Source organism: Eurosta solidaginis, chromosome 1 (assembly GCF_040869045.1).
Source record: "Eurosta solidaginis isolate ZX-2024a chromosome 1, ASM4086904v1, whole genome shotgun sequence".
In the NCBI taxonomy this organism is placed as follows: domain Eukaryota; kingdom Metazoa; phylum Arthropoda; class Insecta; order Diptera; family Tephritidae; genus Eurosta; species Eurosta solidaginis.
In genome coordinates this window covers 10,527,292-10,551,878 of record NC_090319.1, presented here as the reverse complement: position 1 = coordinate 10,551,878, position 24,587 = coordinate 10,527,292, and the positions used below count along the sequence as shown (strand labels likewise).

Genomic DNA, 24,587 nt, shown 5'->3' with positions numbered 1-24,587 from the left:
CTTCACCTAAAAATCGTGAAAATTTCATAAAAATTAAGAAAACGCAAAAAATTACAAACACATACCACAAAAAATTAGTCTCTTAGTCAAAACGTATCCAAAACAATAAATAAAATCTACAATAAGTTAATAAATTCTCCAACTCAAATATTTTTAGGTTATGGATATGGGGAAAAACAAAAACCAATTGGTTGGCTATGATATGGTTATGGCTTTAGCGTTATGGTATAGCACCATTAATCGATTACATTGATTTCCATAAGGTTGGTTCGATCAGCTGTTTAATCTGGTTATGGATAAGTCACCATTAATTGGCCCTTTACCTATAAGCTAAAGAGTTTACACAAGAGAAAGGCTATGAAGTGTCGGGTAAGAAGGCATACTCATAGTCGAAGCTCTTTAAAGCTGGTAGTCGTTTTTTGTATACATGATATTTATCAAATATATTTTAAATATGAAATATAAAAACCCACATTGTCGATTTTTGAACTAGAGAAAATCTAGGAACTATCGAACTAATACTTATTTGATACTTTAGGTCTAGTTCTCAACCAGAAACTTGTATCACTAATTACTGACTTTCTTACAGGGTACCTACTATCACAGAGCCCATAGTGGGCAAATTTATAGATTCTTCTTATAGCGGGACATACCGCAACCGATTCATTACCAGGTCATGTACTTTTCAGCACTAATTTGTACACTCATTTCTTTGCCATGCTTATCAGTAAGAGTGAAAGGCAAAATAAGCCGAGCTCAAGAGCTAACAGCCACCAACGATCATCAAGTCTCGAGCACCCTTACTTTCAATTTTCGGTCAAGCAACGCTTTAGTACGGTTTTTGAAAGCGTTGTGTACAGTAAAAACTTGCCAATCGCGACTCTTGGAATATTCATGTTTTATATTATCGAATATCCGTGTACGCGAGTGAGCTTGTGTGTGTGATTTGCAATTGAAATAAATTTTGTATTGAAAATAGATATTATAGATACAAACCAGTAAATCATCGAAGCTAAAACGATTTAAATTTAAGTTTGAATACAAAACCAATTTTATCCAATACTCCTTTCTTACAGTTACTTGTAATTCTTACACATACATACATATGTACATCTACGGGTGCATAAGAGTTATCAGTGCCAAAATAATATATACGTACATTTATTAAATAACGTGTTTAAAAAAATAAATTCCCATAATATAAAAAAAGAAATTAGTACGTGCAGAAATAAGTTACATTTAATATTAAAGTATACTCTAAAAAATTGTAAGAGATCCAAAAAATATTGAGATTAGGAAATAGTTATAATTCTTCAATGATGCTTAAAGGCTGTTCATCTTTAGTGTGTACGTAAGAAAGAAAAAAAAAACAATTTTTATCAAATAATTCATTAATAAATACAATGGTGTGTCTATATGTGTGTATGTATTTAAATAATTTTCAATTGCTAATCTCAGTGATGACGTAATTTTATTTAAAATTAAAGCTACCACAACTTATATGAGATAAGCGTAGACCGAAGGCAGCATTAATCCCGATTAACGTGCTTAATTCGTGCCAAATTTTGGCTAAGCCAAAATCAGCCTGCCTGGGGTTAAAAAAAAATTTATGCAGAAGCTATTTATGGCCCAGACAACTTTTTCTTCTGCTAATCCTTCATCCATTAACATTAGGGTGACGTGAATTAATTTTTTTTTTCGAAATCGCTTTTATGTCAACTCCAGAAAGTTGCCTTTCTATACCAGAAATAAGGTTGAAATTTTTTATTTCACTCATCGTATGTTTAGAGGTGCCTCAACGCAACTAAACTTTGAAAAGGACGGTAGGTACATTTTTTTTTTTTTTTGCCATTGATTTACTTTCGCTTGTTGTTATGGTGCTCATTGATTTCAAAAGCTTAGTTACTGGTATATAATTATAACTACAGATGCACGTGTGTAGCTCTACTATGCGCGTGTATTTGTGAGCGACACTTCCACAATTATAATTGCATACTTTTGGGAGCATCTCAGATAAGATATCTGCATGTGTTTGTGCGTTTCTTCTCCGCTGCGTGTACGTACATATGTGCAGACATAATGATTGAATTATTGATGTGCCTTCAAGTCACTGCTTAGCATCGACTTAGAGATGACAGTGTTGCTAATATTCGTAAAAATATGTAAATAATGAGCTTTGTGAAAATCGCGATTATTTTGCTCAACTTCTTGGGGCTAGGGATACCTCAAAACGCCATCCTACGAAAATTATATTTGGTGGATTTGATTAACTCTTTATCTTTTCATTGCTAGGCTATTACAAAAAAAAAAATAAAAATTCATAGGGTATAACTCCACCCTAATAAACACGCTGAAAACATTTTTCCGATGTGTCTATACCGGACAGTCCGGAAAAAAAGCAACTACTAGAATATCCAGGCTCTGAGCTGCTGATTTTGCACATCTTCTAAGAGAGCGCTTGACTAAAACCTTCATGGACTCAATCGACTCGTAATATTTTTGCCAGAAGTTCACGTTCGCAAGGCTTCCAGCTTTTCTTTTTTTGTAAACTTTCGACGTTATTGAGATTTGTTCTGGCATGGATAGAAAAACTTTGGTCGTCCAGATTGCTTTAATTATTGTACAGAGTTCATCAATAAACATATTATAACGAATTTACTGCAATTCCGCTTATTTGCAACCTGCTACTAACGTTCGAATCACTAAACTGTTGAATAAATAACTCCACTATTCAATAAGGCAAAATGGCCTTTATTAAAGTACTTCACAATAACACTTATACTGCGCAACTGATAGCCTGCTTAAATCAAACTGATTTGCGTGCCTCTACTGTTGCTGCTGTTTATACTCTTCGATTTCCTCGTTCCATACTTCTAGGCGTTTCCAGAATTTACTTAGTTACTGCTATAAAATTATAACTACAGATGCACGTGTATAGCTTCTCATATGCGCGTGTATATGTGGGTGACACTTCCACAGATGATTGCCTACTTTTGGGAGCATCTCAGATAAGATATATGCGGTTTGTGCGTCTCTTCTCCGCTGCGTGTACGTACATATATATGTGTAGACATAATGATTGATTCGTTTATGTAGATACAAGTGACTGCCTGCTTTATTGTTGTTGTGGCTTCATTTACTTAGCATCAGACTAGTGATGTAGTGTCACTAATATTCGTCACAATATGTATTTTCGCAACACTTAGTTTTGGATTTATATGTGGTTGATTTATTTCCCTCTCCTAGTCTATATGAAATAGATCAAGCGGTATTTGTCAGTAAGATTTTTTTCCACACTTGCCAGTTCATTACTGAAGATCGTGGTAACCAGTTGCTGTAATGTCAAAGACTTCCTGTCACTATACGAAATCCTCTTATTCAGGAAAACAAAGGTAAAACCGTTACTCTTGTTACATGCTCAAAGATTATTTTCAAATACAAAATCAAATAGAGACTTTCCTTGGTCATTTACTTATCTACTGCCACAAAACGCATTTGTAGGCATTCGCGTCGTTGGCCATTAGGAATATCTCCGGTTATCGATTTCATTAGTTCTGCAGGCCCATTACCTTTGAGCAGCTAACTTGTGTCATCGTTCCTGAGAAGGCTAATACGATTAGCGATAGCAATTTTTGCAATATTCAGGGTAATCTGAGCCAAACCTGCACCTGCCAGGAGTTGATGAGGCCAGATCCTCAACCGGCTCTGCTGATGCTAGCAACACTTGGCTCGATAAACTCCCACGAGCAACCACCCACATCAGGTGCACCCACACCCGCACTTTGTTCTGCATGAGGACGACCATCTCAGAAATTAGCCCCTCAATGGAGCTCCACCTTGCCAGAACTTGCCTTCCAGTATTGTTCCTAGCATCCACCAGGGGTGGCTTTCCGTAATTCCATACTCCAGAGTTTTGGAACTTTTAACATAATTTCTTTTTAACCCGATGACAATGCAATAATAAGAAGAAAAAACTCCGATAGGTGGCGCATGGATCGAAATATTTCAAGAAATCCTATTTGTGGTCCGATTTGATTCATATTTGGATCGCATAATGAATAGAAAGCGACACATGAAAAAAATCGCCGCCAGGTGGCGCAAGGATCGAGATATTCAAAAAAATCCTATTTGTGGTCCGATTAGGCTCATTTTTGGAACACATATTACATACATAATAGAAAACATACATTATGAAAAAAATCGTCACCAGGTGGCACAAGGATCGAGATATTCAAAAAAATCGTATTTGTGGTCCGATTAGGCTCATATTTGGAACACATAATACATACATGAATAGAAAGCGACACATGAAAAAAATCGCCGCCAGGTGGCGCAGGGTCGAGATATTCAAAAAAAATCGTATTTGTGGTCCGATTAGGCTCATATTTGGAACACATATTACATACATGAATACAAAGCGACACATGAAAGAAATCGCTGCAAGGTGGCGCAAGGAACCAGATATTCAAAAAAATCGTATATGGGGTCCAATAAAGCTCATATTTGGAACACATATTACATACATGAATAGAAAGCGGCATATGAAAAAAATCGTCACCAGGTGGCGCAAGGATCGAGATATTAAAAAAAATCGTATTTTTGGTCCGATTTGGCTCATATTTGGAACAAATATTCCATACAGTCCGGTAGAAGTGGCATCAAAATATTTTGGAGTTCGAGGAGGAACAAGCATAGCGCCGAGTAGAGTAGAGTCTTTGGAAGGATTATGTGACCTAGATTGTAACAAATTGTCAGGAAAGAGTCCTTGTAACAATGAGTCACTAAATGAACTAAATAGAATGAGAAATAATAGGCAATTAAATAAAGACTAAAAACTTGAAAATAAAATAATTAAAAAAAAAAATTTTAAGTTATTTGACGCGTCCAACGCTTTTATTTAATTGTCTGATCAACGCCCTAGATTGAAGAGGAGTGTGATGACTAGCATTGTGAATGATAACTAGGTGTGATATCTTATTTGTCAAATGCCTGACAGGATGTTCAATATGGCTACTTTTTAGCGTTTTGACAGGGTGTTCAATATGGCGGCGCCTATCTTCAGCGGGTGATAGAAAGGGACACAGAATGAGACAGCGATAGTCAAATACAAATCAGGTGATCCAATCACTTTGGAATTTTGACGTCTATGTAGAAGATATCACACTTAGTTATCATTCACAATGATGACTAGTACCTAGGACCTACCTAATTATTTTCTAGAATTTAATATTATTAAGTACTTAATGTAAGTATTGTTTTCAATAAAACCGTTTAACTTAAACATTTTTTTAAATTATTTTATTTTCCCTTAACTTCTAATTAAGAAATCATTTTTAAATAATCACAAAAGTATTACAAAATCTCAGTTTACAAGTAGGTAATTCAACAGCTAATTTGCTAGCGAACAGTATTCGTCGCCCGATACAATAGCTGTGTTTTTTTTACTTCTATATATGTACGTTTACGCTTAAACTTTATATGGACTGCTAAGCGAAAAACTTTAAATACACCTCTGAAATTGCTACGCATAAAATTAGTACTACTAAATTTCAATACGCATTATACTCAGATGTAACTGAAATATGTGTCTATGTTTCACCCTCTGCACTAATTCTATTTATTCTATGCGCGTCCACTATTTATCACAACTGATTTAGCTATATGTTATACACAGAAATACAACAGAGGGTTGTGTCTCCGCTTTTCGGTACACCCTGTGTTGTAGCTAGTTGTTTAACCATTGCCGCTAAATCGGTCTCCTAAGCATTATCTAAGCGAGGATAGGCGTCTTTTTTCACGCGCAAACGAAACTTATACGCGTGTAAAAAAAAAAAAAAAAAAAGCTAATGTGTTGGTCCTATGTGTTGCAGAAAACAAAAACCATAATTTCGTTCACATTTTTATTGAATTACTTAAAGCCACCCAGCACAACTTAAAGGTCATCCATCCTCTTATCACCTTCCTATAGCTGTGCTTCGTCAATGCTCAAGCACTAGTGGAAAGGTCCCTATTCTGTTTGATTCGTCTGCTGCGGCTTTGATTTTTAATGGCGTTGTATCGTGGCTGTATTGCGGACTTGTTGCCGAGGGAAGTCTTATACTTCTTGGCCAGCGCTTAATACCATATTCTGTGCTAGGCCTCTGGTGTGTGGACTACGCTCTTCGTCTTCATATAAGTCATATTTTCCAGGATATGAAGATCCCTTAAGTATTTAGCATCTTGATATGGAGTTGGTGAGGCCCAAAATTTAATAAATAGCAGACCTCACCTTACAACAATCTATGGATTTTGGTCTATTATTCAGATTAACTGAATTAACCTTTCCAAAACATTATTTTGGATGAGTGGGAAAATACATAAAGACATACACATTTCATTATATAGATTAGGAGGGGTCCTTATAAATCAAATAAACTTACGTATTACCGTCTTAAGAATTGAACTGGAATAAATGATTTTATTTATTTATAAGTTCCACCCTAATATGTATACATATTTAAATTAACGGGCTTAAAAAATCTCTAGTAATACAATTTTATGCTAATTAATAAATTATATTAATTAAATTATTCAATTTAATATTTTTACTAGTTTTATTGCTTACTGCACTTAATACGGGCGTTTATGCTTTTCATATTACTGCGATAAATCGCCAATACGAATATGAATATGTTGGCTCTGTGGCTGTGGGTGCAAAAGCACCACAAGAAGATGAACATCCGGGACCGCCAACTTCCGGCTGGATTGTACGCGGCAAATTGACTCTACAACGGCAAGCGGTTAATGTTTTGGCAGCAGCGGTAAGTTCAAAATAAAAGTTTATCTACACATCATTTTCTTTTTTGAAAATGATAATGAGTTCAAGTAATATTTGGCAATCCTATTTATCATACATGATTACGTACGTAACACGGAATTGTGTTAAAGCCCCGACACATAAGCACTTTTTTATATAGATGAGTTTTACACAAGCTTATGCATTATGAGTAGATTGCCGCATTTTTATGGAGAACGGTAGAATGAGCGACACCGGCGCCATCTGATAATGAAAAGTAGCCATCTCCCAAATTTTGTTACAAGCAAAGCATAAGAAGAAGAATGTGACATTTGTTTTGGTTAAGGGTGTTGACACACTTTGCAAGTGAAATTATTTTTCCCACTGGTTGGTAAATTTTCTAACATTTTTCGCAAGTAAAAACTGCAATATAACAATCAAATACGACACAAACTATGTTAGCAAGTATTTTTCTTGTACAGTGAGAATGTTTAGAAGAGTGCTTCGCGTAATTTTGTATGTGAATGGGCAAGGCGAAATAAACTTCAATTGCCAAGTCTGAAGTTCTTTCATATTTACAAAGGCAACATCTTGGTTGATTGTGGCGATGATATTGGAATGCATAAGCTTGTGTTAAGCGCATCTTTATGAAAAATGTCATTGTGTCATGGCCTTAACGTACAAGTGTGACGATGAGAACGCAGCTTTATGATACTTAGTGTGTGAGTATATGGAATAGTACTCGTTCAAACCTTTCACATCGCTTCAAAGTCCTTTCAATTTAAATTCACAAATTCTATTTAGTTTTGGCAATGGCCTCGTTAACCCTCCTATTGTTCACCCCATAAGAAATTCCCAATTCAATAAAAACCTAAAAATGCAAATAAATCAGCGAAAAAGGCTACAAAAATGATACAATAAAATAACACTGTACAACAGCAATTTTGCACCAAACTATTTATGGCATTTTTCTGAGCGGCGGCGTCACACTAGGGCTCTTGTTTACAATCTATTTATCGGCAAAAGACAAGACCACTAATCGCGTAACAACTTTTGCGTTGATTGAAGATCGACTAGCTGGTAACCGATTTCAGGGTAGCATGCAATCGACTTACTGTCATTATTCGAATACCGACGGTTCATAAATTCTATATTTAGCATCATGATGCAGTGAAACCAGACAGGTGTAGTCTATAGTTCAACACTAAAAATTTGACGGTCCTCATAATCCGGTCATGAATTTAAATTGGAAAGGAGGAACAATTTTTATACTCAGTTGAGCAGAGCTCACAGAATATATTAACTTTGATTGGATAACGGTTGGTTGTACAGGTATAAAAGAATCGAGATAGATATAGATTTCCATATATCAAAATCATCAGTATAGAAAAACAAGTAAGGAAGGTTAAGTTCGGGTGTAACCGAACATTACATACTTAGTTGAGAGATATGGTTACAACATAAGGGAAAATAACCATGTAGGAAAATGAACCGAGGGAAACCCTGGAATGTGTTTGTATGACATGTGTATCAAATGAAAGGCATTAAAGAGTATTTTATGAGGGAGTGGGCCATAGTTCTATAGGTGGACGCCATTTAGGGATATCGCCATAAAGGTGGATCAGGGTTGACTCTAGAATTTGTTTGTACGATATGGGTATCAAATGAAAGGTGTTAATGAGTATTTTAAAAGGGAGTTCCATAGGTGGACGCCGTTTCGAGATATCTCCATAAAGGTGGACCAGGGGTGACCCTAGAATTTGTTTGTACAATATGAGTATCAAAAGAAAGGAGTTAATGAGTATTTTAAAAGGGAGTGATCCTTAGTTCCATAGGGGGACGCCGTTTCGAGATATCGCCATAAAGGTGGACCAGGGGTGACCCTAGAATTTGTTTGTACGATATGAGTATCAAATTAAAGGTATGAATGAGGGTTTTAAAAGGGAGTGGTGGTAGTTGTATAGGTGGTCGCCTTTTCGAGATATCGCCATAAAGGTGGGCCAGGGGTGACTCTAGAGTGCGTTTGTACAATATGGGTATCAAACGAAAGGTGTTCATGAGTATTTTAAAAGGGAGTGGGCCTTAGTTCTATAGGTGGACGCCGTTTCGAAATATCGCCATAAAGGTAGACCAGGGGTGACTCTAGAATGTGTTTGTACAATATGGGTATCAAACGAAAGGTGTTAATGAGTATTTTAAAAGGGAGTGGGCCTTAGTTCTATAGGTGGACGCCGTTTCGAGATATCGCCATAAAGGTGGACCAGGGGTGACTCTAGAATGTGTTTGTACGATATTGGTATCAAATTAAAGGTATGAATGAGGGTTTTAAAAGGGAGTGGTGGTAGTTGTATAGGTGGTCGCCTTTTCGAGATATCGCCATAAAGGTGGACCAGGGGTGACTCTAGAATGCGTTTGTACAATATGGGTATCAAACGAAAGGTGTTAATGAGTATTTTAAAAGGGAGTGGGCCTTAGTTCTATAGGTGGACGCCTTTTCTAGGTATCGCAATAAAGGTGGACCAGGGGTGACCCTAGAATTTGTTTGTACAATATGGGTATCAAAAGAAAGGAGTTAATGAGTATTTTTAAAAGGGAGTGGGCCTTCGTTCTATAGGCGGTCGCCTTTTCGAGATATCGCCATAAAGGTGGACCAGGAGTGACTCTAGAATATGTTTGTACGATATGGGTATCAAATGAAAGGTGTTAATGAGTATTTTAAAAGGGCGTTGGGCTTAGTTCTATACGTGGACGCCTTTTCGATATATCGCCATAAAGGTGGACCAGGGGTGACTCTAGAACCTGTTTGTACGATATTAGTATCAAATTAAAGGTATTAATGAGAGTTTTAAAAGGGAGTGGTGGTAGTTGTATATGTGAATGCGTTTTCCAGATATCGACCAAAATGTGGACCAGGGTGACCCAGAACATCATCTGTTGGATACCGCTAATTTATTTATATATGTAATACCTGCCAAGATTCCAAGGGTTTTTTATTTCGCCCTGCAGAACTTTTTCATTTTCTTCTACTTAATATGGTAGGTGTCACAGCCATTTTACAGTTTTTTCTAAAGTTATATTTCGCGTCAATAAACCAATTACCATGCTTCATCCCTTTTTTCGTATTTGGTATAGAATTATGGCATTTTTTTTATTTTTCGTAATTTTCAATATCGAAAAAGTGGGCGTGGTCATAGTCGGATTTCGTTCATTTTTTATACCAAGATAAAGTGAGTTCAGATAATTACGTGAACTAAGTTCAGTAAAGATATATCGATTTTTGCTCAAGTTATCGTGTTAACGGCCATGCGGAAGGACAGACGGACGACTGTGTATAAAAAATTGGCGTGGCCTCAACCGATTTCGCCCATTTTCACAGAAAACAGTTAGCGTCATAAAATCTATGCCCTACCAAATTTCAAAAGGATTGGTAAATTTTTGTTCGGCTTATGGCATTAAAAGTGTTCTAGACAAATTAAATGAAAAAGGGCGGAGCCACGCCCATTTTGAAATTTTCTTTTATTTTTGTATTTTGTTGTACCATATCATTACTGGAGTTGAATGTTGACATAATTTACTTATATACTGTAAAGATATTAAATTTTGTGTTAAAATTTTACTTAAAAAAAAAAAAAATTTTAAAAGTGGGCGTGGTCCTTCTCCGATTTTGCTAATTTTTATTAAGCGTACATATAGTAATAGGAGTAACGTTCCTGCCAAATATCATCATGATATCTTCAACGACTGCCAAATTACAGCTTGCAAAAATTTTAAATTACCTTCTTTTAAAAGTGGGCGGTGCCACGCCCATTGTCCGAAATTTTACTAATTTTCTATTCTCCGTCATAAGTTCAACTCACCTACCAAGTTTCATCACTTTATCTGTCTTTGGTAATGAATTATTGCACTTTTTCGGTTTTTCGAAATTTTCGATATCGAAAAAGTGGGCGTGGTTATATTCCGATATCGTTCATTTTAAATAGCGATCTGAGACGAGTGCTCAGGAATCTACAGACCAAATATCATCAAGATACCTCAAAATTTACTCAAGTTATCGTGTTAACGGACGGACGGACGGACATGGCTCAATCAAATTTTTTTTCGATCCTGATGATTTTGATATATGGATGTTGTAATGTACCTTAACTTTGGTACACATTACTTTTGTTAAATAAAATAGAACGATTGAGAAGGCACGTGTTTTATTATAGTTCGTGTCTAGAACAATCTTCAATAATATGTATATCAAGAGTGTGTACAATAAAAGTGGTTGTGCAGTAATATGTATATATAGGAATGTGTATTGTGAATCGATTGTATGTGTGTTCCTGAACCGATGATAGGTTCGTTCCTGACGAAGTCTATATCTATCTCGATTCCTTTATACCTGTACAACCAACCGTTATCCAATCAAACTTAATATACTCTGTGAGCTCTGCTCAACTGAGTATAAAAAATTGATTGAGCCATGTCCGTCCGTCCGTCTGTCTGTCCGTCAACACGATAACTTGAGTAAATTTTGAGATATCTTGATGAAATTTGGTATGTAGGTTCCCGGGCGCTCATCTCAGATCGCTATTTAAAATGAACGATATCGGACTATAACCACGCCCACTTTTTCGATATCGAAATTTTCGAAAAACCGAAAAAATGCAATAATTCATTACCAAAGACAGACAAGGCGATGAAACTTGGTAGGTGTGTTGAACTTATGACACAGAATAGAAAATTAGTAAAATTTTAGACAACGGGCGTGGAACCGCCCACTTTTAAAAGAAGGAAGTAATTTGGCAATCGTTGAAGATATCATGATGAAATTTGGCAGGAACGTTACTCCTATTACTATATGTATTCTTAATGAAAATTAGCTAAATCGGAGAACGACCACGCCCACTTTAAAAAAAATTTTTTTTAAGTGAAATTTTAACAAAAAATTCAATATCTTTACAGTATATAAGTAAATTATGTCAACATTCGACTCCAGTAATGATATTGTGCAATAAAATACAAAAATAAAAGAAAATTTCAAAATGGGCTTGGCTCCGCCCTTTTTCATTTAATTTGTCTAGAATACTTTTAATGCCATAAGTCGAACAAAAATTTACCAATCATTGTGAAATTTGGTAGGGGCTTAGATTCTAGGACAATAACTGTTTTCTGTGAAAAAGGGCGAAATCGGTTGAAGCCACGCCCAGTTTTTTTACACAGTCGTCCGTCTGTCCTTCCGCTCGGCCGTTAATACGATAACTTGAGCAAAAATCGATATATCGGTGTAATGGTGTAAAAAATTACCGAAATCCGACTATGACCACGCCCACTTTTTCGATATCGAAAGTTACGAAAAATTAAAAAAATGCCATAATTCTATACCAAATACGAAAAAAGGGATGAAACATGGTAATTGGATTGGTTTATTGACGCAAAATATAACTTTAGAAAAAAACTTTGAAAAATGGGTGTGACACCTACCATATTAAGTAGAAGAAAATGAAAAATGGGTGTGACACCTACCATATTAAGTAGAAGAAAATGAAAAAGTTCTGCAGGGCGAAATCAACAGCCCTTGGAATCTTGGCAGGAATACTGTACTTGGTATTGCATATATAAATAAATTAGCGGTACCCGACAGATGATGTTCTGGGTCACCCTGGTCCACATTTTGGTCAATATCTCGAAAACGCCTTCACATATACAACTACCACCACTACCTTTTAAAATACTCATTAACACCTTTCATTTGATACCCATATCGTACAAACAAATTCTAGAGTCACCCCTGGTCCACCTTTATGGCGATATCTCGAAAAGGCGTCCACCTATAGAACGAAGGCCCACGCCCTTTTAAAATACTCATTAACACTTCATTTGATACCCATATCGTACAAACAAATTCTAGATTCGCCCCTGGTCCACCTTTTTGGCGATATCTCGAAAAGACGTCCACCTATATAAGGCCCACGCCCTTTTAAAATACTCATTAACATCTTTCATTTGATACCCATATCGTACAAACAAATTCTATAGAACTAAGGTCCACGCCCTTTTAAAATACACATTAACGCCTTTCAGTTGATACCCATATCGTACAAACAAATTCTAGAGTTGCCCTGGCCCACCTATAGAACTAAGGCCCACGGCCTTTTAAAATAGTCATTAACACCTTTCGTTTGATACCCATATCGTACAAACAAATTCTAGAGTCACCCCTGGGCCACGGTCTTTTAAAATACTCATTAACACTTTTCATTTGATACCCATATCGTTCAAACAAATTCTCTAGTCACCCCTGGTCCACATTTATGGCGATATCTCGAAAAGGCGTCAACCTATTGAACTAAGTCCACAACATTTTAAAATTCTCATTAACACCCTTCATTTGATACCCATATCGTACAAACAAATTCTAAATTCCGCCCTGGTCCACCTTTATGGCGATATCCCTAAATGGCGTCCACCCATAGATATATGGCCTACTCTCTCTTAAAATACTCTATGATACCTTCCATTTGATACACATGTCATGCAAACACATTCCAGGGTTACCCTAGGTTCATTTTCCTACATGGTGATTTTCCCTTATTTTGTCTCCATAGCTCTCAGCTGAGTATGTAATGTTCGGTTACACCCGAACTTAGCCTTCCTTACTTGTTTGTACTATTTTTCTACTTTTGTACTACTTTAATAAAGCAATGTGCAGAAAAGAGCCAAGCCAAATTGGAAATAGGAAAAGGAGAAAATAATTTGAAGAGATTTACAAGTTATAATCGAAACAGCTGTCCCCTTGTCTGTCCTGATATTATGTTTAAATTTTTCCTATATTTTTAAAAGAAAGTAGAGGAGGTTGAAGGGAATTCCGAAAAGTAAAGGAACAAGAGGAAGAGCGAGACTGGAAGTAAAGTAAAAATAATGATTTTAGAAAAAGTTAAAAGCAGTGTAAGAATAAGAAAAGAGGTTAAAAGGAAAAAATAATAAGAAAAAGGTTAAAAGGAATAGTAAGAATAACATTAGGATAAGAGCAAGAGCCGGAAGAGGAAAAGGGGGAAGATTTACGAAAGAAAGTAAGGGATGGAAATTGAGTGGGCCTATTAAGGTTAACTTGAAAACGCAAAGGGATGAGGAAAAAGAGAATAGGAAAAGGTTGAGACAGAAAGGATGCAGGTGTGTAGATAAATGCGAAATATATGTCTGCTTTTATCAAAAGACTGGGATTATTCCATGCTGTTTTGAATTTTACCGGGGTTAGCTAGGGCTGTTTAAAAAAGGGCTGCTTAGCCACAGACCTCCTTTTTGGCATCAGCTCTAATTTTTTGAATCATCGTTGCTATAAAACCTCTGTCGCTAGATATTTTTGCTTTCTGCTCAATGGGCCTACCTCTCAATGCTTGATTTACATAGGTAAATGTTGGTTCTTGGGACGGTACCGATTTTTTGTATTACAAGCCTACCAAATACTCATCCCCAACTTTGTGATATTGTTGCAAAGCGTCAGTAATCTCATTGACGTCGGCGGTCTGTTGCCATATTCCTTAGTTGTGGTCAATTTCGTTGATTGAGACTTTTTTATTTCTTCTCAGTAAGTCCGTAATTCTGGAGCAATTAAACAATGCCAGCGGAATATAAGTCCTTATGAAATGAGTGCTAACACTTGAAATTTCACCATTTCTCCAATGTTGCTAAATATTTACTCGTTATTTTCATTTTTGGGGTAAAAACAAAACTATGAAGGACCAATCGTGTTTGAGTCTTATTATGATATGTTAAGTTTTGTACAGGGAGCAATATTTTCTACGATACTAAAGTTTCAACTATTCCAGATTTTGTAAAACTTCACCAAAGACCCCTTAATCTTCAGCTCTGTAAAATATTCAGCAAAATTTTTTCGGTACGAAGTACGCTTGATGAAAATTACCATGTCTACGCTGGTGTAAGGGAAAGTTCTACTTTTGTTGAACTGTGTAATCAATTAAATACCCAAAGACGACTGATTTTCTTTGCTCTCTACTTTGTTGCCTTATATTATGATGTCAAACAAATTAACCTCTCCAGTGGGTAGTGTGAAGCTTCGTATCCAAACGAATTGCAATCGCTTGGTGCAAATCTTACATTTGATTTTTTTACTAACCACGAACTAAGACGATGCCAAAAAACTAATACAACTCGGATTGGTATCAGGTACAAACTATCCTACAGTCAAGCGAACTAATTGCAAACTACCTTACTACTAACAAAAATACGCGTTTAACGCATTTCTAGATGCTCCTGGGCATGTGTAGTGGGAGGCCTGCATCACTTCATTCAGCGAGCATTTATCGATCTGAAGCCTGTGTGGTCTCGAAATCATGCCACTGCATGCTGCAAGTGCCAGTAAATGCGCAGCGATTGTCTTGGACAACTAGGGAGTTCTTTGCATCAGCGTTGATAATTTGTAAAATTGTGCTTCTTTTTAGTTGGGCTGCCGATGAGATAGCTCAGCGTAGATTGTCTTTTAATGGCACTGGAGCGGACCCTTGAACTTTTGGGCTTAAATAGACTCATATCTTTTAGAGTTAGCTTAACGATGTTAAATAATAGCTGAAAGCTCTATTTCAGTGTTATCGAACTTAATTTATTGGGTTCTGCAAATCCTATTTGACTCTGGGAAGGTGTCTTACCTAAACCTAGTGCAAGAGAGTGGAGAGTGGCTAAGGAAGCAAAGAGACAAAGCGACGTTAAGCACGGTAAATAGCGGAACGGCTATAAAACATTTAAAACCTTGGCGAGGTAATTTGGCCCCGAAGACCACGAATCAGAGACCTCAATATGGACATCACACTTCTGGTAAATAAACACAAGTGGGCCAAACGTGAGGAATATCATTTACAGACAGACGATATAGCTCAACATGCAAGAGAGTGATGAGACCCACAACAGAAAGTTTCACGGGAATTATCAAGGACCCGAGCATCTAAACAGACCACTGCTTGATGCATCGCCGCCTCCCAAATAGGGAGACATTTTCGTAAGCACTAAGAAAATACTCGGCATTTTTTTATTTAATGTGAAAAAGGATGAGAATACCCTTGACCTCATCTATACACGGTCCGTTAATTTTTTGATAAACAGTAAACCCCATTCTCAGAGTTCAGTACCTCTTTTTTCGGAAGGGAAAATCAAACTTTCCAGTATCACTTATCCAGAATGACCTTCGATATACGAAGTGTGTGTGCTGCTTGTAATGTGAGGACGATAAAGCCCACCCAAAATACTAGTCATCTCAGAGCACAGCTCAATATTAAGGAGCCTTTGATACATACATGAGTCATATCAGGCTAACAGCTGTTTACCTCGAATGAACAGCGATATATACTAAACACATAAGGAGTTTATGCGTGTCCATTCATATATTAGAATGGGTCTTATCACTGACGTCATCAACAATATCAGAATTTTTATGTTATGTTTATAGTCCACAAAGAAACGAGTTATAAATACAGTAAACTCCATGAATTAGAACACGAAGGTAGTTGAGGTTTGATTATATATATGCTTATACTCAGCGCCTCAGTAAGATTAGGCAAGGTTGCGTGATCCCTCAACTCTTTAGTAGCCGCGTATTTCTCCCATTTAGTCATTTTAAGCTCCCTAATAGATTACGCACTGGATAGCATCCCCTCTACAGGATTCTTGATAGCGACGAATCCCGTTTAGAAGATGATGCGCTGAACGGGCAGCCTAAACTTCCAACTTACTCCTAGTTCTTGACAAAATATTTCTCACCAAGCTTTCCATACAGCTTGGATCTATTTGTAAACAGCTATACCGGACCTATGCCCTGATGATTTCCTAAATCTTGGACACAAGATTTGTGAAGTTAACAAACGAAGCAGAAACTGGCGTACAGTAATGAAGCGTACAGACTTCTCCATGGTATTGCAGATTCAGATGCTAATGTAACAATCATAGTTGACCGCAATGCTGCCTTGAAGGTAATAAAATCTAACTTGAAAAAATCGAAGCCATTACCTTTGTTGGATTGCCGGGCATAGCAATATTGTAGGGAATGAATGGTCCTGAATTCTACTTTATTTGAGGATAGGAACAGACTTCCTTCTCAAACTAAGCCAATCTGAAGTAAAAGTACTTACGGGCGTCATCCCAGCTCATGGCAATTTTAAACCGATGCCTCGATGGATTCACGGCTTTTCGACTGTGTGTTAAACGTAGGGGAGGTATATTTTTCATTTTTACTTAATTTAGTATGTGAAAACAAGTGTTTTGTTTGAGGTATTTGTATTTGATTGCCTCCTTCCGACAATTACCGAGGGCGTTCACAATGAACAAAAACTTCTCCGTGTGGAAGTGCGGGAAGCTCCCATACACGCCCTACCAACCTAACCTTATCTGTCTAGAAACTTCCTCCTCGTATGGAAAGTCAGGTCATCAGCAAATACCACAACATTTAGAGGAGGAGAGAAAGAACACCTCCTTGCAATCAGCAACCTACATATAATTAAATACTGCCAGGGTTAATTGGGCTCCCAATACTAATCAACATTTTATATAGCTACAACAGTATATTAATGTGTACCACCACAACCCAAGCTATTATTTTCAAGTTTTAAAAACCAACTAGTATCGCCTGTGGTCGAAATTCAACCAACTTGTATTTTTTTCAACTCAGTTTATGCATCCAGTGTTGGGGGTAGTGCAATAATGCGGTAATAGTTAAGCAGTGGCGGCCACCAAGGTGTGATGGTAGCGTGCTCCGCCTATCACACCGTATGCCCTGGGTTCAACTCCCGGGCAAAGCAACATCAAAATTTTAGAAATAAGGTTTTTCAATTAGAAGAAAATTTTTCTAAGCGGGGTCGCCCGTCGGCAGTGACTGGCAAGCGCTCCGAGTGTATTTCTGCCATGAAAAGCTCTCAGTGAAAACTCATCTGCCTTACAGATGCCGTTCGGAGTCGGCATAAAACATGTAGGTCCCGTCCGGCCAATTTGTAGGGAAAATCAAGAGGAGCACGACGCAAATTGGAAGAGAAGCTCGGCCTTAGATTTCTTCGGAGGTTATCGCGCCTTACATTTATTTTTTATTTTAGTTAAGCAGTGAGTGGAAATATAGCAAACTGGTCTAACTTTCTTTTAAATTTTTCATTAAAATTTTTAATTTGATCTAAGACGTACTTTTTGATTGTAATTTCTTAAATTTTCTACAAACTTTTCAAATGTAATTACAACGTCTTGGTATGGAGCTCCTTAAACAAAAATATAAACAATATCTAAAAACAAATTAAGTTGACATAGAATTATGGTGAAATTACTTGAAATTGAATTGAAAAATAGCTTTTTCCACACCCCCCCGGGAGGTTCCCGTTGGCGCGCTACCTTAGTTGGTTTTGGGTGCTCGGTTCCCCAGTAGGCCTAAATCACCCATATACATATGTATATCGCCCCTTTACTTCAATAGTTTCATAATTCAAATAACACGAAGTTTTCGTTAAAAACGAAGAAATGTGCTAAAGGAATTTAACCTATTTCACGCCACCCGTTAGGTACGCAATTGCCGCTTTACCGAGTTTAATTTTGTATAAATACATATGTAATATGTAAGTGTGACACAAAACGAAAATTCCGAATAAAATAGAAGATACCTTCATAAAAAATAAAATAAAAATATAAAAAAATTATGTAATGAGAAAGAAGGTAGAGTTTACTAAAAAATGTTAAATGAAAGAAAAAAAAAAGAAAGTACTTAAAGTGCGAAAAAATTAAGTAAGTGAATAAACAGTTCCATATAAAAACGCAATAAGTGCACTTAGACTTTTTTCCGGGTTTTAATGTTATCATTGTGGAAATACGAAGATTCTAATGTTCGGATATTTGATGTTGGCATTCCCATTGAGATTTATGTATGTACGTAATTAATTTGTATTAAATTTGTAAACACTCCATTTCATGAATATATATGACCATATCTACCATAAAATATCGTCTGTGAACGACATAATACTAAGATATAACAAAGCAGAATAAATTAAAAGGAAAAGAAAAACAAACAAAACATTGAAATTATTCACGCAAACATATTTACTAAAATAAAATTAATTTCATAACTTTAAGCGACATAAACAAATTAGGGTTATGGGATCAAAGCATCCGATTAATGGGCATATAATCCAACAAAGTTAGCCTAATAATAAATATAGTGGGTAATATACTGCTTATGCAATACGGCCGCTATGATGCCGGTTGCCGTTTTGACCTAAAATCAAAAACGTTTTTGGGACGTTTTTTTTTTCGTTTCAAGTGAAATTTTCCGATTCTGTCAAGTTGCATTTAAATAATAATAAACTAAGTTGAAATAAGGGAATATATAATAAAATAAGAAATAAAATAAATTAGCATAAAAGATAATATAAAAAATGCATTGTCATATTTTTGTAGCAAATTTATTTATTTATTTTTTTTTTTTCAATATAAGTCGTACTTTATCTAAAATGAGGATTTAATCTGCAAATGCAAAAACATTTTCGGGCAAATTCGCCATTAATTGTTATAAATAAATTTAGTTAGTTTCAACAAAAGTTAAATCATTATTTGTGATTTCATGTTTTTTTAAAGCAAATAAAATAAGAAAACAAAGAATCTGTTAAATAAAGACCTATGCATTTAGGTGTAATTAAACTTTGTCCAAAAAATAAGACGGTTAAAAATTACTTCTCTTCAAGTTTTTTGTGCGCTAATAATTAGCGTGCTCCGCCTACCACACCGTATGCCCTGGGCTCGCACCCCGGGCAAAGCATCATCAAAATTTTAGAAGTAAGGTTTTTCAATTAGAAGAAAATTTTTCTAAGCTGGGTCGCCCCTCGGCAGTGTTTGGCAAGCGCTCCGAGCGTATTTCTGCCATGAAAAGCTCTCAGTGAAAACTCATCTGCCTGCAGATGCCGTGCGGAGTCGGCATAAAAACAAGTAGGTCCCGTCCGGCCAATTTGTAGGGAAAAATCAAGAGGAGCACGACGCAAATTGGAAGAGAAGCTCGGCCTTAGATCTCTTCGGAGGTTATCGCGCCTTACATTTATTTTTTTTTAATATAGGTAAGTGGCAACAATGGGAAACCATGTTTTATTCTTTCACCGTCTGGCGCGTACACGACTACGCAGCTTTTCGAGTTTCGAATTCAACATAATATGTAGGTTTGTGTCTTAGAGCACTAACATAATTGGTCCTACAGATGGCGCACTTATGGGCACGAAAATAAATTTCGATATTTGCAGAGATTGTTCGAATTTACAAAAAAACTGTTTCTATTAATTATAAACAAATAGAGTAATATTTTTTAACAAAAACAGGCCAATGCACTTTTATATGATTTTACGTATGCTAACTATGCGAAACAGCCTGTCAATTGATTGTATGGAAATTTTGTTAACGTATTAATATATAGATAATGTAGTTTTTTTTTATATTTCTTTCCAGCTCGTCATCGATGATGTTACTCTAAATAATTCGGGGGAAAAGTTTTTGCAGAATAAGGAAATGTATCCACCATACAAACCTTTCAAAATAGTACTCACATCAGATGGCACAGTCTCACATATTATCTTCAAGGAAGCTGATCCCATTTGGTCAACAAATTTCAAACGTGCCATTGCATCAATACTCCAGTTTCAAGTAGAGTCAACTGGTGCTTTCGTTGTTGACGAGGTAGGTTTCCAAGTTTATTAATTGCAAATTTCGGAGCATATAAGTTATATGAAATTCATTCTTGAAAAGATCGGTATACACGGCAAATGTTCTACGGAGTATTTTGTATCAAACAAAACCAATTATATTTCCATACGTAAAACACCTGAACTGAAAACTTGTACACCCTTCTCCGAAGCCATTCATGTAACCCGCAGCAATGTACCACCGAATACTTGCGAATTTGACTTTCAAAAGAATGTCATTAGTGGAAATGAGGCAATATATGGCATGTTGCCTCATCCAGTCACCGGTTACTTTCTTAGTATGGCACATGTAAAGGGTACAACTCTGATACATACATTCGAGTCTACGGGAGAAGCGCAATACATCAACTCCGAGTGAGTATTTTGGGTGCTTTGATATATGTATATAACCTCCCACCACAGACGGACATATATACTTGATTTACTAACAGAACCTTCTGTTAACTATACTCTTAGATTATTGCTTAATTTCTTGAATGAGACTTCTATCAACAATTCCATCGATATTGAGACATCAATGTGTTCCGAGTTGTCTGGTCTTGAGCTTCTACCTAACGAAGTAAATGACCCTACTGGTGGTCGCAATCCACAACTACAAGAATCTCTAATGACAGCAGCATCCACTATGCTAAATCATCTTGTAGAGGGACTCGAAAGCTCCCAGCTTGAATTTGGCGAGCCATATGACACAGCTGTTTCAGATCTGATTAAAGTGTTGTCTGAAATGGATTATGATTCCATAAAGAAGCTTTATCAGGATGTGGATATAGGTACATCGTATAGACAAGAAACGATACGCAATGTGTTTCTTGAGATTATACCGCGCATTGGTACAAAAGCCTCAGTATTTTTGACAAGAGATATAGTACTTGATAAGGAGTTGAAATCTACGATCGCGGTACAACTTTTAATATCGATACCATTTCATATATTCGAATTGTCATTGGAGTTGGTGAAAGAATGCGAGGTCTTTTTGACATTGGGTAAGTATAAATAAAATTTCATTCTGTTAGTATTAATGGTATTAATGTGCTTTGCAGGACCCGATAGACCGGATGTACATCAAGCGGCTATTTTGAGTTTTTCTACTCTAGTACATAACGTGTTCATGGCTGGACGTATTAATAGAGACATATTTGAAGAATATGTACAAAAATACTTTAATCACTATTTGAGTAAGACGTCCATATATTGCTTTAATTATTTAAAGAAAATAATTTTAAAAATTTTTTCTAAGTTAAACGGTTTTATTGAAAACAGTACTTAAAAAAAAGAAATGTAAGGCGCGATAACCTCCGAAGAGATTTTAGGCTGAGCTTCTCTTCCAATTTGCGTCGTGCTCCTTTTTAATTTTTCCTACAAATTGGCGGGACGGGACCTACTTGTTTTTATGCCGACTCCGCACGGCATCTGCGAGGCAGTTGAGTTTTCACTGAGAGCTTTTCATGGCATAAATACACTCGGAGTGCTTGCCAAACACTGCCGAGGGGCAACCCCGCTTAGAAAAATTTTCTTCTAATTGAAAAACCTTATTTCTAAAATTTTGATGTTGCTTTGCCCGGGGTGTGAACCCAGGGCATTCTGTGTGGTAGGCTGGTCCGGTGGCCGCCACAAATACTTACATTAAGTAATAATAACACTATAAGCTTGTCATCACACTCCTCGTCAATCTAGGGCGTTAATCAGACAATTAAATAAAAGCGTTGGACGCGTCAAATTTCTTTTGTTAGTCATAAGTAAGACCAACTGAACCTGATGGTACGCCTCACATTTTTAGAAATTTCACGCGCCCAACGCTTTTATTTAATTTTCTGATCAACGCCGTATATTGATGAGGAAGTGTGATGACTAGTACCTGGGACCTACCGAATTATTTTCTAGTTTTTAGTATAATTATTACTTAATGTAAGTATTGTTATCAATAAAACCGTTTAACTTAACAATTTTTTTTAATTATTTTATTTTCAAGTTTTTAGTCTTTATTTAATTGTCTATTACTTCTCATTTTATTTAGTTCATTTAGTGACTCATTTTTACAAGGACTCTTTCCTGACAATTTGTTGCAATCTAAGTCCTCAATATATAATCCTTCCAAAGACTTTACTCGACTCGGCGCCACGTATGCTTGTCCATCCTCGAACTCCAAAGTATTTTGATGTTACTTCTTCCGGACTGTATGTAATATTTGTTCGCAATATGAGCTAAATCGGACCAGAAATAGGATTTTTGTAATATCTCGATCCTTGCGCCACCTGGAGGCGATTTTTTTCATATGCCGCATTCTATTTATGGATGTATTATGTGTTCCAAATATGAGCCAAATCGGACCACAAATACTATTTTTTGAAATATTTCGATCCATGCGCCACCTATCGGATTTTTTTTCTTATTATTGCATTGTGATCGGGTTCTGAACTATATTCCAAGTTTCAAACTTTTAGCTTATCGGGAAGTTACTTAATATTTAATTACAAAATTCGTTCACTACGGCCGGCCGGCCTGCTGGTCTGCTGGCCGCCGATATACAGAGTCAAGCTAAATAAAATCGTTAAAAATTACTTAGTGGTCAAAATTTCAATCAAAAGAATGAAAAAAATGTGAAAGTGATTTGCCACTTAGTACATAAGAAGTATCGATAAAAGGATTTGACTATGAATCAGTGGATTTTATTTCAATCTTTTTTTTTTCTTTTGAGTTTTACTATAAAATTCGAGAACAATTTTTGAAAGTGGCTATTTGGCCGAAAAATCCGGCCCGGATGATTTGTTGTTAAATTATTTGCAATAAAAGCAACACCAAAAGGAACGTCACCACAAAAATCGAAATAAAATGAAAAACCACATGAAAATATTAAAAACAGGAAAAAAAATAACGTTTAATAAATTTTTCGGACGAATAAGAACAAAAATTTTCGAATAAAGAGGGATAGCCGTAATTGTATCTTTTGTTAATAAGAAAGAAGTCATTCTTCCGAGCTTTTTATTTCGCTCGAAAAATAAGGCAATTCACAAGGTCTCTTATTTTTGTATGTGCTATGCTTTAATAAATTTTTATATTGAAAATCATCGAAACAACTAAAATCTTAAACCAATTTTTATGATTAAACTTGTGGGAGTTTCCACCAAATCAGACCCCTCTAAGCTTATGCACAAATTCCACCTTGCCCTATCAAAAAACCTTTGCATGCGTTCAAGTATGGCTACTCCATTATAATTAAACATTTTTTTGCATTTGGATATTATGACGAAGACGTAAACTCAGCTCAAAGCTGGTAAAAAGATTACTTTAAAAATCTTTACAATCATAATCGTAGTTGCAACGATTTTTTATATAGTTGCCCTTTTTTTAAAACATCAAATTAAGCTGCGATAAATTTGACACACTTTTTCCATAATTCGGAACAAATCTCTAGATCTTTGGAAGATTGTACGGCTCACAGTAAATATGTGGACTTAAAAAGAAACGATTAAGGTACTAACTAGCCCAACCATCTCGGGAACGTTTAATATGACCACATTAAACCTTCTAGGCCATCCTAACAGTTCCATGAGGAACTTGGGGTTGCCAGAGCATCGCCTGCTAAATATGTGTATGATATATTCATATTTGTAACAGGATTGCCCTCCTACGCTCTTATTTGACCTTTCCTGGGCAATAAATAATTAATTTTTTAAATTGTAATTTATCTCAATATATTTCTTACTTGTTCAAGTCCTTTTTGCATACAATAGTTTAATCATTACTTTGTGAAAATTTTACGCAAAAGTGTCGCGCCTTTACTATCCTTGATAATTACTTTTAAATTTACGACAGGCTGAATTCGTTTTTAATTTTCCTCTATTTCTAAATATCTTCCACAGATAGCCCAGATTATGAGCTAAAAATGTTATACCTACAAGGTCTAAGTAATCTGCAGATGGGCAATGTTGCCAACTATCTGGATCCCATTGTTAGTGATCCAAATGAAAATGAAGATATCAAATTTCTAGCAGCATGGACGACACTTTCATTAGCCTCTGAACGCGCAGAACGAGTAAGGCTTACACCATGGTTCAACTATATGGTTGGCTTAACACTACAGCAACAACATAGCTTTGTACAGATTG

At 36.1% G+C, this 24,587-nt stretch overlaps 1 protein-coding gene across 5 annotated transcripts in view; it reads left to right on the top strand.

Moving 5' to 3' along the window:
- Positions 1–844: 844 nt before the first annotated feature.
- The window catches only part of cv-d (crossveinless d), a 53,810-nt gene continuing 30,067 nt past the window's right edge, over positions 845–24,587 (top strand). Inside the window, exons 1-8 of one of the 5 annotated variants that reach the window (XM_067779639.1) lie at positions 845–937; positions 1,077–1,347; positions 6,592–6,800; positions 20,228–20,455; positions 20,525–20,835; positions 20,938–21,464; positions 21,522–21,656; positions 24,342–24,514. In XM_067779639.1, coding sequence (XP_067635740.1) covers positions 1,317–1,347; positions 6,592–6,800; positions 20,228–20,455; positions 20,525–20,835; positions 20,938–21,464; positions 21,522–21,656; positions 24,342–24,514 — 1,614 coding nt within the window. In that variant the 5' untranslated portion in view covers positions 845–937; positions 1,077–1,316. Of the gene's footprint in view, positions 999–1,076; positions 1,348–6,591; positions 6,801–20,227; positions 20,456–20,524; positions 20,836–20,937; positions 21,465–21,521; positions 21,657–24,341; positions 24,515–24,587 lie in introns of all 5 variants that reach the window. The other 4 variants (XM_067779655.1, XM_067779648.1, XM_067779644.1 and 1 more) reach the window with 4 other exon arrangements.